The 15,071-nt window shown below is 41.1% G+C and overlaps 1 protein-coding gene and 1 pseudogene across 1 annotated transcript in view; both read left to right on the top strand.

Annotated features, from left to right (window-relative positions):
- Positions 1-2,225: 2,225 nt before the first annotated feature.
- ASIC2 (acid sensing ion channel subunit 2) overlaps positions 2,226-15,071 on the top strand; it is a 187,221-nt gene continuing 174,375 nt past the window's right edge. Inside the window, exon 1 of the mRNA XM_015832207.1 lies at positions 2,226-2,786. Coding sequence (XP_015687693.1) covers positions 2,226-2,786 — 561 coding nt within the window. The remainder of the gene's footprint in view (positions 2,787-15,071) is intronic.
- The window catches only part of LOC107303006, a 55,529-nt pseudogene continuing 49,062 nt past the window's right edge, over positions 8,605-15,071 (top strand).

Raw genomic sequence — 15,071 nt, 5'->3', positions numbered from 1 at the left:
CGCATACAAAACGATCGCGAAGTCTTTCTTCTAAGTCCTTGAAGTCGCACGGTTTAGCTGCTCTTCTCAAGGCCGCAACGTAGTCTTTTGCTGATTCTCCGACTCGCTGATCTCTCTGTTGAAATGTGTGCCTCCAAGCCATGACTGATTGCTTGGGCTGGAAGTGTTCCTTTAAGGTTTTCTTGAGGTCGGAGTACGATACCGCTTCCAGCGAGTCTGGGGAGATTAAACTCTCGGCGATCTCAAAGGCGTCTTGCCCACAAACGCACAACAATGTGGCAGCCTTTAAGCCTTCCTCTCGAATCTGGTTGATGCGAAAATACGTCTCGACTCTTGCCACCTAAGATTCCCACCTCTCGGGGTGAGAGACGTCGAAAGCCTCTAATTGCCCAACCTTATCCATGATCGATGATCATGATTTCTTCTTCTTCGGTCGCACGCACCCTCCAGCGATTTCGTACTGGCAGGATAACGCTGACTTCCACGCCGTTTCTTTCCCGGACTTCTTTGGGTGAGTCTTCTAGCTTTTCTTAGCTGTAGAGACTGAATCCCACCTTCGTCGCCAGTGTTAAGTCCTGGAAATAATGGCGCTTGAGACGATTCATCTCCAACAAGTCTTTATTGTTTGCTCCACTCTCGAACAACCAGAGCAGAGGCACACAGGCCTCTATTTATACCCTCTGATCCCCAGGCAAGTTCAACCAATCATGAGGCGGGCTTTTCCCGCCTTGCGCATGCGCACAAGGCTGGCGCCGCTCAGTCTGGTCCCGGGCAGCTTCTGCAAATGCCCGGGACTCTTACAACGTCCCGAGCCTGCATCTTGCAGGCTCAGGACACAACAGAAGTGTTTAATCATTTTTAAAAAGCCATCAATTCCAGAGCTTCCACAGGAAGTGGACTGTATAATTTAATTAACTATTAAGGCAGAATTTTGACAGGAAACTAGAATGTAATGTGCCACCTGTTGCTTCTTTGGTCCCAAATTTTACAAGAGGTACCTTTGTGTATTGTTACTTTGTTGATCCCTCCAGAACATCTTGTCTTCTCCTCTACCCTCCCTCCCTATTTTCATGCATAGGCATGGCTCATTAATCAGTCTCAGAATAAGCATTATACAAAAAACAGGCTACCAAAATACTCAGAAATAAATTTATGTAAAATGTAAAAAAACTGGCAAATTTAGAAAGAGCACAGATGGTCTTGCATCAGGAGGATTCTATACATTCAAATATTTGGAAAAGTATGGTAAAAGAAATAAATGTGACGGTCTATCATGAAACCTTTAACCTTAAATCAGAGGATCAGACCTAGCGACTCCCGTTTCCTATCGGAACGTATAAACGAGTAACATCTTTCTTGCTGGTGCACAATTCCATTGCGTTCTCCTCAACCCCCAGTCACACACGTGTGAGAAAGAAACCTAAAGCCCTGGTAAGCGTTTTCTCGTCCCCTCCCTCCCTTTAAAAATAACTTTTGGAAACGCCACAGTCTCGGCTAAGATGTACAATTCAGTTCAGAAGCCAAATGATTTATGACACATCTTTTTCCTTCGGCAAGGTTGATGCTGGCCTCAGTTCATCACAAGGCAATTATAATAATATCCGCGCTTTAAAACCGATTTAATCTCACCTCTTACCTTCCCCCCCACCCGCACCGGCTGGTCGTACACGCCCCTTCCCCCAGCCTTCTGGAGAAGGCGGAGCCGCAGCGCATCCTCGCTCTCCCCGCGGAAGAGGCTGCTCTTCGCGGGCCAAGTCTGGCGGTAGATCTGCTGCAAGCAGCAGGAGTACTGTAGTCCCGTCGGCCGGGGGGGGGCTAAGTTGAGAGCCCCCCCTTTCATTCCTACTTCCCCGTTGAGTCTTCCCTCCGCTGTTAGCGAAGGGCGCTGAGGGGTAGCCAGGGAAGCAACTGCGGAGCTCAGCGCCGCCTCCTTTCTCTTCTTCCTCTCTTCTTCCTCCCGCCTTTCCTCTTCCTCGCCTGGATCTGCGGAGATGAGCAGCGCTAGAGACCGACGCCTACCTCGGCAAAGCTGGTGGGAGAGGAGGCGATCGGGTTCCGGGCTTCCCTGAGGTGCCACGAGGATTCCGCCCGCCGGCATCCGTCTGAAGTGAGTGGAGCGGCCGTCCCTTCGGCCAAGCGCTCCCGCCCTCCCTCCTCTGGATGCTACCGCTGCTGCTGGTCCACGGCTGCCCCCCCTGCGAGGGCGCGGGAGGCGGGGAGCTCGCATGGCGGCGGCGCAACGGCGGCGGCGGGCTTCGAGGGGGCGGCCCAGACAGCGTCCGAGGTTGCCGGGTCTGCGGGTGGTACGCTGGCGGCGGGCAGCCCCGTGGCGGCGGGCGCTGTGGCTTCTGGCCCTGGGAACCTCGCTGGGTCTGCTCCTGGCGTGGTCGTCTAATCGGCTTCTGCATTGGCTGGCCTTCCCGTCTCACACGACGGTGCGCACCGAGTGGAGCCGTCAGCTGGCCTTCCCCGCCGTCACGTTGTGCAACAATAATCCGCTCCGTTTCCCGCGCCTCTCCAAAGGCGACCTCTACTACGCCGGCAACTGGCTCGGCCTTCTTCTGCCCAACCGGACGGCGCGGCCGCTGCTTGCTGAGCTCCTGCGCGCCGAACCGGAGCGCCTGCGTTGGTTCGCCAAGTTGGCCGACTTCCGGCTCTTCTTGCCACCGCGCCACTTCGGTGGCATCAGCGAAGAGTTCGTCGATCGTCTCGGGCACCGCCTCGACGACATGCTCCTCTCCTGCAAGTTCCGAGGCGAAATGTGCGGCCCGCACAACTTCTCCGCTGTGAGTAGAGGAAAGGAGGGATGGGCCGAATGGGGTGGCTCCACGGGGGCGGCGCCGGGGGAAAACCTGCGGAGCGGTCCGTCAAGCCGAAATCCCGGTTGTAGATTTTGGTCGCCGCTCGCGCGGAGCCCCAGTAGCGATGGAAGAGAGGCTGTACCGTTTCGCGTAGTGTTTGCATGAGCACAGCCGCTTTCTGTGGATAAGGTTCTGTCTAAAATCGTGCATTTGGGAGTGTTAATAGTTTATTATATTACTATTATCTATTTGATCATAGTAGGCAGGGATATCCCTTCATCTGATCCTTCAACAACGTCTGAGCTAGGTTGGGCTGAGAGAATAGCCTAAAATGACCCAGCTAATGAATTTAAAAGAAGGCCTCCCCAGTGGTGCTTCTGACATTTTAACCACTAATGGAACCAGCTTTCTTTTTTACTTTTATTTTTAACTGAAACAAGGTAAACAAGGTTTATATGGGCCTTCCATCAGTGGGAAATAAGGCTATACTTGTTGAATTTCTGCATGTCCTATAGTTAATAAAAGTGGCTTATGCAGAAAGAAGTTTGATGTTGAGCAATGATGTGTATGCTTGTATTCTTTCAATAAAGAAAAGATTTTCTTCCAAATATTTTTTAAACAGCTGTGTGAAAAGCACTTTATTAGGCAAAGATTTTTCACTTCTCTGATTACACATCCTGAAAGTAATGCCTATTGAATTATTTTTCCTTTTTATGGTTCTCTTTAGAGATACAAATACAGTTTTTCACATAGTGAAATGGAATACAGTAGAAAGAAGAATCTAATCCATTCTAACCTAATCTTAACCTGTTTTTCAATAATTTTTGGGAAGGTAGGGATGTGTAGAGACTTAAGAGACACGTGTCCTATTCTGGGTAGCTAGAAAAATTGTGGTGCTGATGAAATACCTGGCAAAGGAACAGGATTTGTGAAGTGAATATAATTTATAAATGTATTGAAGAGAACTTTTACTTGTCCTGACCCTTCAGACTCCAAGGAGGAAAAGTAATGTTTTCTCTCCTTTAATTTCTTTGGAGCTGACTAAAGTATGTTAAAAAAGCAAGACTGATTTCTGCTTCTCTCTGTATGAGGAGTACTTGACATTTTATAAACAAAATTGTGAGAAGGAAGCTGTGCAAATTTGCATTATGGCAAGGGAAAGGAACAGAAGATAGAAGATAACTTCCCTTCTCAGGACAGAGTAATGGCTGGTACAAATGCCTTCCTTAACAAGGCACTGGAGAGAAATTTGAAACCAATTTCAGAATAGTGCTTGTGCTGTCTACAAATAAGTCTGGATGGATTCATTCTGGGTTCTGACCCCAAGCAGTTTAGAAAAGTGTTACGAGTAGGGTGACTTGGCAATAATAAAAAATAAACTCTTATAATGTAATATTTTTTTGATAATCATGATATTAGTGATTAAAGATCTGTATTTTTAAAAATGATGCTATCAACAATGGGTAGTGTCTCAAGAAGTGGCCTGATAACCTTCAAATTTAAAACAGTTGTAATTTTGTGTATAGTGCTAAATAAGTAAGCCAAACATGTGAGTAAGAAAGCCCAACATTAACAATACCTGTTCAAGCTGTTAATCTGAGAAATCCTATGCTCTCTGCAGTAATATGTATAGAAGGTTTCAAGCCAGGGAGACCTACCAAAAGTACTTTGCTATAGGTAGTCCTTGAGTTATAACTATAATGAGCCTACCCATCATGGTTGTAACTCATGATAGTCTAAAAGTGGGTAAATCATGTGACTGAGCCACGTTTATGACCTTTTTGTGGTGGTTGTTAAGCATGGTTTTGCCAAAAACCAGAAGTTGATGCTGGTTTTCAGCAAAACTGTGTTAGAATATGAATATGAATCCTACTCAATATTTCTTTGCTTTATCACATGTCCAGCATAAATGGTAAAAGGTCCCTTATTTACATTTTTCATTTCCAATATTCACCTAAAATACCTTTATATATTTTAGATAGCTTGTCTGGTGTTAAAACATAGTCATGTAACTGCAATGCTGCAAAAGCTGTAAATGTGGCCTGGTTGCTGAGTGTCGGAAGCACAGCCATATGATTGTGGGGATGGGAGCCCAACCATTGGAATTTTGCATCCTACAGTCATAACTATCCCCGCCAGGTAGGTCTGTCAGAACTTTGAGTGATCACAAATTGAGGACTACCTATATTAAATCAAAAACATTCATTTTATCAAATTCCATTTCCTGGGTAAGGATTGAGACTAATCTATTTTGTTATCTTTCACAACAGAAGTTCACGGGGCTGCCTTCAGGGAGCATTCAGAAGTTTCAACTGATGCAAAATGTAGCTGCATGGGCAGTTATGTGTTTCTTTAGAGGACACATGACATGTTCTGTGAGCAGTGTTGGTTACCAGTTTGCTTCGGGATCCAATTTAAGGTGTTGGTTTTGACCTTTAAAGTCCTAAATAGCACGGGACCAGGTAATCTGAGGGACTGCCGCTCCTTGATTACATCTGCATGTCCCATCAGATCCAGCAGAGAGGCATGCTATGGGTCCCATCTGCCAAGGAATTCCATATGGTGGGACTTAAGAGACAAGCCTTTGTTGCCTCAGTACCCACTCTTCGGTATATTATTGCCAAACCCTTATGGCCTTTGGGAATGCTCTTAAAACAGGAGTCCACAATCCTCGGCCCGTGGACCGGCAGCGGTCCGCGTCATCCAGAAACTGGTCTGCGCAAACAAGCAAAGCAGGCAGTATATGAAACCACGTCCCCTCCGGTCCATAGAAAAACCTCTCACCATGGAACCGGTCCCTGGTGCCCAAAAGGTTGGGGACCTCTGTCTTAAAACAGGGTGAGGGGTTTTTTTTCCACCAGGCCTGGGCATCCCCTGACAGCAAGGAACCCATGCAGTAGCTATATCGCACTAAACTATTTATGATTTTAATTCTCTCATGACCCTTGTTTTATTAATTATTTTAATAAATTATTGGTAAATAATAAATTTAATAAATTATTGGTTTCATTGTATGCTGCCCAGCTTGTGTGAGATGGGCAGCCATAAAAATTTGATAATTAAATTTATTCTGAAGAAAATTATAATTCCTGTTCTTCCTTTAACACAGTATAAAGACTTTACTTTAAAGAGGTCACATCTGTTCATGTGAAAGTGAGCAGAAAAAAGCATTTTGCTGTCAATGTATGTTCTTTCCAAAACTTCTTCATTAGAAAGCAAAGTTAAGAATTACTTACAGTATATAAATTTTCACATGATATCACTGAAAGGGCATTTCTTTTTTAAAATGTAGGAAATGTGAACTGAGGAACAGAAATTCTGAGGGTGAAAAGTGCACATTCAACATTTCCTAGTCCCTCCTTTTAGCCTGTATTTTTTATGTGAAAGAAGAAAGGGTAATGTACCTGGAAATAATAATTGTATTTAATTGATCTAATTTTTAATAAACTTGATTTATAAAAAGCGGGTCCCTTTTATTCTTAATCTGCCCAGTTTTGGTGTGGAGCTCTCATGTGACACTTGAGTACAATTCTTGGTCCCAAGGGTTAGGCATCTGTGGCAGTGAACAAAACACCCTTACTATTGTTTGTGTTGGATCATAACTTCCATGTGTAGCAGGTCACAGGCACTCACAGAAACATGTGATAAACATCTATTTCTGAAGTATGATTTGCAGTGTTTGTGTGAATGTAAGTTTGTATTTAACGGCAGGAGTGAATCAAATTCACGGCAGGGATCCAGATTCCATTTAAGGACTTGCAGCACGTTAGCTAGGTTTGAAAAGTAATGGAAAAGGTGATACAAGAAATCAAGGATATGGCATGATTTTATGACAGAAAGATAATTGGAGGTCCCCCCTCCAAAAAAATTGGAAAACTGTTGACACTAATAGAGAATTAAAGAGTTTTAAAAGTATAATTAGAAAAACCGGAAAGTAAGAAATAGCTATTGATAGTTACATCAAGCATTATACAGCTGGAAAGCTGCAAAGTTTGGCAGGGTAGTAGAAATGTTCTCAGTTTCAATTCCCAGCACATAAGCAGTCCTCAACTTATGACTGGTTGTTTTACAACCTGATTTCAGAGTTAACAATGGTTTCCAAATCTGGGCAATGTAAAATGCTCTGCCTTCCCCACCGTCACCTGTGACTGCATTTCAGGCACTTGCCTATACGATCAGTTGCAATGTCCCATGACTCCGATTTGGGTTGAGGGTGGGGGTTGCTTGTTTTTCCATTTTCCAGCAAAAAGTGCCTATTTGGAAGAATGGCTTTGTTTAATGATGGCACCATTCACTTAATGACTTATGTGATTCAGTTAACAACTGCCACAAAAAATGTCAAAAAATCAAGTCCAGTCTTGACTTACAACTGCAATGACTTATGATCAGATTTCTGGTCCGATTGTGGTTGTATGTTGTGGATTTCCTGTATCTAGCAAGAGGATTTGTTGTACCGACTTCATGGATGAAGATCACTAAGACTTCAGGATCAGATAGATCACTGCTCTTTCATTCCAGAGAAAGCTTATCATTAAGCCATTCTTTGATTTTCTACTGCTTATTACAACTCCCGAAATTACATAATTTGCCAGCATTCTGTCTTGATAATCTGGTTGAACATACGTTAAAATTAAATTTCTATTGAAACTTTTTTTAAAAGTTAAAAATTAATCCAAACTAATGTAAAGGAAAAAAGGAAGAAAGCAAAGAGCATACAATGAGCAAGAAAAAAGAAAAAGGTTTAAGAAAAATAGAAAAAAAATAAAAATATTTAAAAAGTGGTTTCCAAAATGTTTCTGTTCTCATCCAATCAGCTGATGAGAAGCAAAATGTTTTCCAAGAAAACACCAAGAAAGTCCAATTGTTTTTTTGTAAAAAAATACATTTGGGGCTTAAGTGGTACACCTAAATTTTTGAACTGGTTTCTTTCAGACTTCAGGATACTCAAGAACTGTAGAAGCAATTGGAAATTCTATGTATTCAAACAATTTCTTAAGAACTAGCACTGTGCAAGATATTTCAGTTTCAGGCAAGTTTATATAATTTTTTTCTAGACTTATTTTATTACAGTACATTTCTGGACAATATTCAGAGCATAAATAAGAGTAGTTTAAAGAATATCAGAAGCCATCACATATAAAAACAATTATTATGTAGGTGTTTGATTTTGTGAATGGGACATTGTACTACTTTGATTTACTCCAGTGCCAGAGCTCTTTGGAAGAATCAGTTGAGTTCACACAGATATACCACAGAATATATTCCTCAAATATAATCCTGTGTAATAGATGCATATGCTGCCCCAGGAGTTCTCACCAATACAGAACCATTATAAATATTAAAGTTACTGTGGCTTTGCTTGTGCTGCAGGAGAAACTGACCTATCAGAAATGGAACCAGCTACCCTGGAGGAGGAAGGAGGGTGGGCACTCAACCAGTTGCCTAAGCAAAAAATCTCAGGAATTGATGGAAATCCTGCAGAGTTGCTGAGACCACTGCCAACACAAGTACTGATAGCACTTTGCCAAAGTGTATTGAAGTCTGGTCAGTGGCCAAAAGAACGGAAAAGGTTAATATTTATTCCAATATCTAAGAAACGTGATGTAAGACTCTTCTTACTACCAAACCATAGCCTTGATACCAAACATGAGTAAAAATCTCTTGAAGATAATTCAGCAACATTTGAATTGAACTGCCAACAGAGAATTGCCTGATGTACAAAGAGGATTTTGGAAAGGAAGAGGAATGGGTGATCATATTGCCAATCTATGTTGGATGATGAAAAAAGCAAAGGAATACCAAAATGACTTCTACATGTGTTTCATTGACCTACACAAAAGCCTTCAACCGTGTTGACCATGACAAACCCTGGAACTTCCCCAAAGAACTGGAAATATCACCATACTACATCCATCTCATTCAGTCATTGTACTCTGGTCAGGCAGCCACTGTAAGAATGATATATGGAGACACAAAATGGTTCAGAATTGGAAAAAGCATCCAGGAAGATCACATCCTGTCACTTATACTATTCAATGTATACATTGAAATAGTTATGAGAAATGCACTTTTGGAGGAATCTTACTATTGGTATTAAAGTAGGTGATAGGAATATTAACAACCTCTGATATGGAGATGATACTTCATTGCTCTTGGAATGCAAGGAGGAACTGGAGTAGCTAATCCTGAGAATCAAAGATGAAAGTAAAAATTTGGATTGTACCTTAACATCAAGAAAACAAAGATAATGACAACTGCAGAGAACACATAGGTCAGAGTACAGATCAACAATGAGACTGTCAAAACAATAAAGGAATTCATCTTCCTGGGCTCTAACCGTCCAAAGTGGTGACTGCAGCCCTGAATTCAGAAGGTGTATGTCACATGTCTGGCATGAAAAACATTTGGAAGAGTAAACACATCAGCCCTATTGTGTTATAGTTAACACAATAATTTTTCCAATTACTATTTATGACTTGTGAAACTTGGACTCTGAAAAAGGCAGGTAGGAGAAGGATGGACGCCTTTGAACTATGGTGCTGGAGATAACTATTATGTATCCCATGGACTGAAAAAATAACTAAGTCCTAGACTGAACCTCACCCAAAAATATCACTTGAAGCCAAGGTCACTCAACATAGGCTGTCCTATTTTGGTCATATTATAAGAGCTGACTCACTTGAAAAGTTAATCATTCTGGGAGTGATCAGTGGAAAAAGGACAAGGGGCTGCCCTAGCGCCTGTTGGCTGAAAACTACAAAGGTTGACACTGGGATGACTATTGTGCATCTGAAGGAGGTGATGCGAGACAGAGGGGCATGGAGAGTGTAGATCCATGGAGTGGCCGAGGGTCAGACACAACTGAATGGCTGATGACGATGCTTTGCTGCTCTTTATGGCTGAATAGGAATAGGCTGAATATAACAGATTTTCTATTCTATAAAGTAGAAGTATCTGATTATTGTGGCTGAAACTAATAGGGTATGTATGTATGTATGTATGTATGTATGTATGTATGTATGTATGTATGTATTGTTTTTATATGTCTGCTCACTGATTTTAATATATATATATATATATATATATATATATATATATATATATATATATATATATATATATATACACATACACACACACACACACACACACACACACACCTTTGGAGTCAGTTTTTGCCTCCTGGCAACAATCTGAACTAAGTCCCTGCAGTTTTCTTGGCCAGGTCTTGTGGAAATGGTTTGCCTTTGCTTCCTTCCTAGGGCCAAGAGAGAATGCCCCAGTTACCCTGCTGACTTTATTCCTAAAGTGGGACTAGAATTCACAGTTTTCCAGTCTCTAGCCTGATGCCTTAACCACTATACTAAACTGGCTCTGATTTATCCAATATCTTTGTTTAAAAGTCAGATGACAGTATATGTGCCAAGAGATCCCTAGGTTTGAAAGCAATTTGATAATGCAAAAGTTTAAGACAACATGTTCCTGGCACATAGCTAATCAGCTATGGACATGAAAAATGTTTAGCGTTGGGAATCATATAATCCATCCTTGAAATTCCTAATCCTTGGTTGGCTGTGGTGGTTCTGTAATCTGTGTATAGAGGCTTTTCTTGTTTTGCAGTCCCCTTTTTTTCTTGTAAGATATGTTTTTTCAGTATTGAAAACAGGAAGACAGACCTACTCAGTCTTGCAACCAAAGATAAACCTTGAAGCCACCGGTGCCCAGTGACATTCTAAGTCACATACTACCTGACACTTCCATTCAATTCACAGGTCTCACTGAGGCTGTGATCTTTGTGGCTAAATCCAGATTGTGGAAAGTTTAAACAGACAAACCTGTGCTCACAAGGTCAGCAAATAATGATGTAATTTCTTCTCACCTGCTTGTTAATTCTACACTATTTCCTCTACAGTGGGGAGTCATAATTCTCACTTTGGCAGTAACCCTTACGCCTCAGGGTTGTGATATTGTAGGATCTTGACAGAAGCCAGACTGGCAAGAATATTAGTTTCTCCCCTGCCATCATCTGCTGTTCTGAAGTTCAACTCCCTTTTCTTCCATTTGAAAAATGCCTTTCAGCACAAAGAATACTTGTTATCAATGTTGCTCTTTTCAAGAACCAGAAAGACAGTGTCCAGAAAGAGCCATGACTGATGGCTTCCTGGAACTGATAGTTATTTTCTAGGACTGACTGTGTTTGTAAAATTCTGGCTGTATCTGGATAAATATGGGTTGATAGGATAGAAAATAGTTGGACCTCCTCTTTTTGCTTTAGTGTTATGGCCTTAATCACCAATGTTCTTTTTTTTCTTAGTACATTTTTTATTTATTTCAAAGATAGGATGTTAAAAAACTACAAGAACAAAAAAGACAAAGATCACAAACACAATGCAACAAAGATTAAAAATAAGTGTGCATAAATATGGAAAAAGACAAAAAAGAGGTTAACCTATGAAGCAGAGGCTTATCAGAATTACATGGAAAAAGGTATTAATATAAAAGATTCAATTATAACAGAAATTACAAAATGGATGAAAGATGGTCAACTGGAACTGATTGAGTTGGTAGAGATGGCGAAATTAACTATATGGCTTAGAGACAATGTTTTGGATAAAAGAATGGAAACTGTCCCTGGAGTTTATGCAAGTTTAATATGACAGTAGACTGTTAATGGGCACTTTAAGATTAGCTTATTTCTTTGGACCGCTAGTTAACAGTAGTTATTTCTTTTATAGCTAACAGATATGGGGGTCAATCTGATTGATAGATATTAGATTTCTATATTTGAGTTATTTTTTAAAGAACTGTGATGTAAAAATAGTAATATAGTATATATTGCAAGTTTAGATGAGAAACTACATAATTATTTGTAGACCCACTGTGCAAAGGGGGGGAATTTATTACATTTATTTGAGACATATTTATCAAGAATCAACCAGGTGGGCAATGTATGTTTAATGTTGGTTTTATATATGTTGTGTGCACACTAATGTTGAACCCTTTCTGGCCTAGACCTTTCTTAGAGAACTGCCTGAGGTGAGAAGTTGGGCTGATTTTGCCACTGTGGTGAAAAGAGTGAAATAAATGCCTTCAAGTCTCTGTCAAAGTCCTGAACTCACATAATGAACATCCTGGAGCAAGTTTGGAATATGTCATCTGTAAAGGGGGGTAACCTGATCTCTTTTATAGAACCATTCTGAGGAAGAGTGATAAACATGTTGAGCTTTTATGTTTTTATGTAGTTAAGTCACTGTTCATGTTTGGTAGTTACATTAGTGTTTCCATTTAGTTCAATTCCTAGTTAACTCATTATGGGGTATTATTATGCAAAATATGGAATGAGAAGTTGAAAGTAAGCCATGGATCTGGAATCAGGAATGAAAGCCAGGCATATGGAACATAAATGGTCACAAGGAAGCCGGCTTCTTAAGTAAGATAGCCTTTCTCAAACAGATACTATCTAGATCAGGGGTCCCCAACCCCTGGTCCGTGGACTGGCACTGGGCCATGGCATGCCAGAAACTGGTCCGTGCAAACAAAGCCCCATCCGTGGGATGCAGATAGTACATGAAACCACACCCCCTCCGGTCTGCAGAAAAACCTTTCTCCACGGAAAGATTGGGGACCTCTGATCTAGATGCTCGGGTCTGCCAGGATTTTTAGCAGCAGGCTGGCAGAGTATCTTGGAGTTGAAGCCCAATTCTGTTCAAGAGTATTAACCTGAGAAAGTTTAAAACCGAACCCAGCCATAAAGGATGGTATAGGATAGGAGATAAGGCCATCTGTCCTTCGTGAGGCTATTCCAGTAATATCTGAAATGTAATAGGTGATATTAACCTTTGTAGCAAAAATATGCAGACAGTTGAAGCAAAATTTTCTTTGCCTGTACTCACGGACACACTTTTGCTTCAAGCAGTTTTCTTCCCCAACATGACAAGAAAAGACAAGATTCAGTTTCCTTCGTGCGTGCATATTTTTCTCAGAAATATACAGCCTGACTACCTTTGTTTTAGACATGAATGGAGCAAGTCCATGTACTTCCTGTCATATCTGATTTGACCTTTAAGCTACTTTCCATTTAATATAGTTCAATGCCTGTATTCTCTAGCAGCTCTCTTTTTTCCTTTTAACAATGAAAATAGTCCTTGGAAGATTATTATCAGAAAAAATAGGATGAGAAAATGATGTTTCTTTTCTCTGTTATTGCCCTCTTTCTATCGGCAAAAAGTTTGTACTCTTAAGAAAGAACAATAGCTTCAGGTGCAGTTTTGGGAAAGAAACAAGAGGAAGAATTGGACAGATTTTCTTCTGATTCTATGTAAAGTGTAAAGGTCCTTAGATACAGTATTATTCAGAGATGATCAAGAAGTCTGTAAGAGTAAATCTCATTCAGCGAGTGGCTCATTTCTTTAAGATCAAATTCCAATTCAATTTTCAATGGCACAAAATTTGCAATGAAGTCTCAGATATGACCACTAAGCTGCCTCTGGAAAAAAAAATATATGATGGGGTTGGAGAGCTAAGTCTAAAATTCTAGTTAGTGCAAGTCTCAAATGTTCTTTCTGCATCTAATTACATGTGCAAGAAGAAGAAAAAAACTCTCTTTCCAACAACTGGATGATGCTGTGCAATAACTTCCAGTTTTTGTGTTGTAAAATTGCAGTGGGATTCCCAGTTCACATGGGGAAGAGGTGTTTTTGTTCTGAATTTTTATGACAAACAGCCATAGCTGGAGCTGTGGATCTTAGTCAACCCCCCCCCCCCATTTTGCATTGAATCGATCTGACTTCTCTGAGAGTGTTAATAGCTTTTCCTTTCCCTTTTGTGGAATTTCATTTCATTGGATGTTCACTTTAGAGAGACTGTTTTGGAATTTACTCTTGCTGTCGTACCTGATTGTTGCCTCCTTATTGTTGCAGAACAAGGGAAGGCTAGTTTTCAGATTGCTCTCTTGAGAAATCTAAATTGGTAGGCTGTCTTTTTTTTCTTTTTCTTCCTTAGATGAATGATTCCAGACTTTCAGTGAGGAATATGAAACTGGAAAGCCTCCTTTCCTCTGGCATGACTGCAGCATAGAGTTTCCCCCCACTTTCCAGCCCTTTCCCATTTTCCTGAACTGTAAAGAAGGAACAGGAGAGAGAGCTTGAGATTCATAAGTGATGGGGTCAGCACCTGCTGCAGATATAAAAAAAAATGTTAACATTTTCAGAACAGTGAATGGTATGACAATTCTATCACTGCTGACAATATATATGAATGGGTCTTATTCCTACACTCCTGTGAACTTTCTGCAGATTCCAGTCAAACAGATTCTGCAGATATATTGCTCTCTTTCAAACTGAACTGGAAGAACTCCAGTTTTTCTTCCTGGAGAGGGGAAAAGATAGGCTAAGTCAACAAGTTAGGAGTGAGTAGTGGGCATCTTTTGAATCATGCCCAGGGTAGGCATCAAGGACTTATTGTACACCTATCAAGACATATGCCACGGTAGGCAACCTGCTGCGATCTCTGGATTCTTCCAGCTCTATTGCACCTTCATCTTATAGTTGTTGCTCTTGTTTCATCTGATCTCACTAATAAATGAGAAATGACAGCAGCAAGGTAAAGAAACACTAACCTCTGTTTGACCTGTCATTTCTTCCTGTGTGTCTTGGATATGGTGCAGATGAAGCCTAGATGAAGAGGTGAGTTAGTAGAATAGCAACAACAGTGATGGACAGTACAAGTCCATCATATCTAAAATGTGTTTTATTTCAAACATGAAGCAAATAATAACATTCTGGAAGATTTATCGAACTATTTCAGTAGATTTTTTTTTTGCAAATCTGTAAAAATAAAAAAACATTTTAGTGGTATGGGGTTTGGCTGAAACAAACTCCAGAGTGATTCTGGAGTGATATTATGGGAAAGTAGAGCAAGGTTGCTATGCACTAACTTCTGCCTTGCCCCTTTTCCATATAGTCTGCATGTTACCCACCTACACCCATTGAATTTCCCTTTGCCTTCCATTCCCAGCCATTTTTAACTGTTGCTACTAGTGATAGTCTAGCCTGTGTTCCTGTTTCTTACTGAGATGGACTCAGCAATAAGGAAAGGCTCCCAGCATGGCATATTCTACAGATTCATTCGCCTTCTCAGATTTCCAATGCTTCCCCTCCTGCCTCCAGCTGCTACTACTAATCTCTCAGTGCACAAGTTCTGAGGTTCCTATCCCTTCTCTCCCTCCCTGCCTCTATTCAACGGTTGTTGCCATCATTATAATACAAGCAC

Source organism: Protobothrops mucrosquamatus, unplaced genomic scaffold (assembly GCF_001527695.2).
Source record: "Protobothrops mucrosquamatus isolate PMUCROS unplaced genomic scaffold, P.Mucros_1.0 scaffold1, whole genome shotgun sequence".
Lineage (NCBI taxonomy): Eukaryota > Metazoa > Chordata > Lepidosauria > Squamata > Viperidae > Protobothrops > Protobothrops mucrosquamatus.
This window is presented reverse-complemented; position numbering and strand designations above follow the sequence as displayed.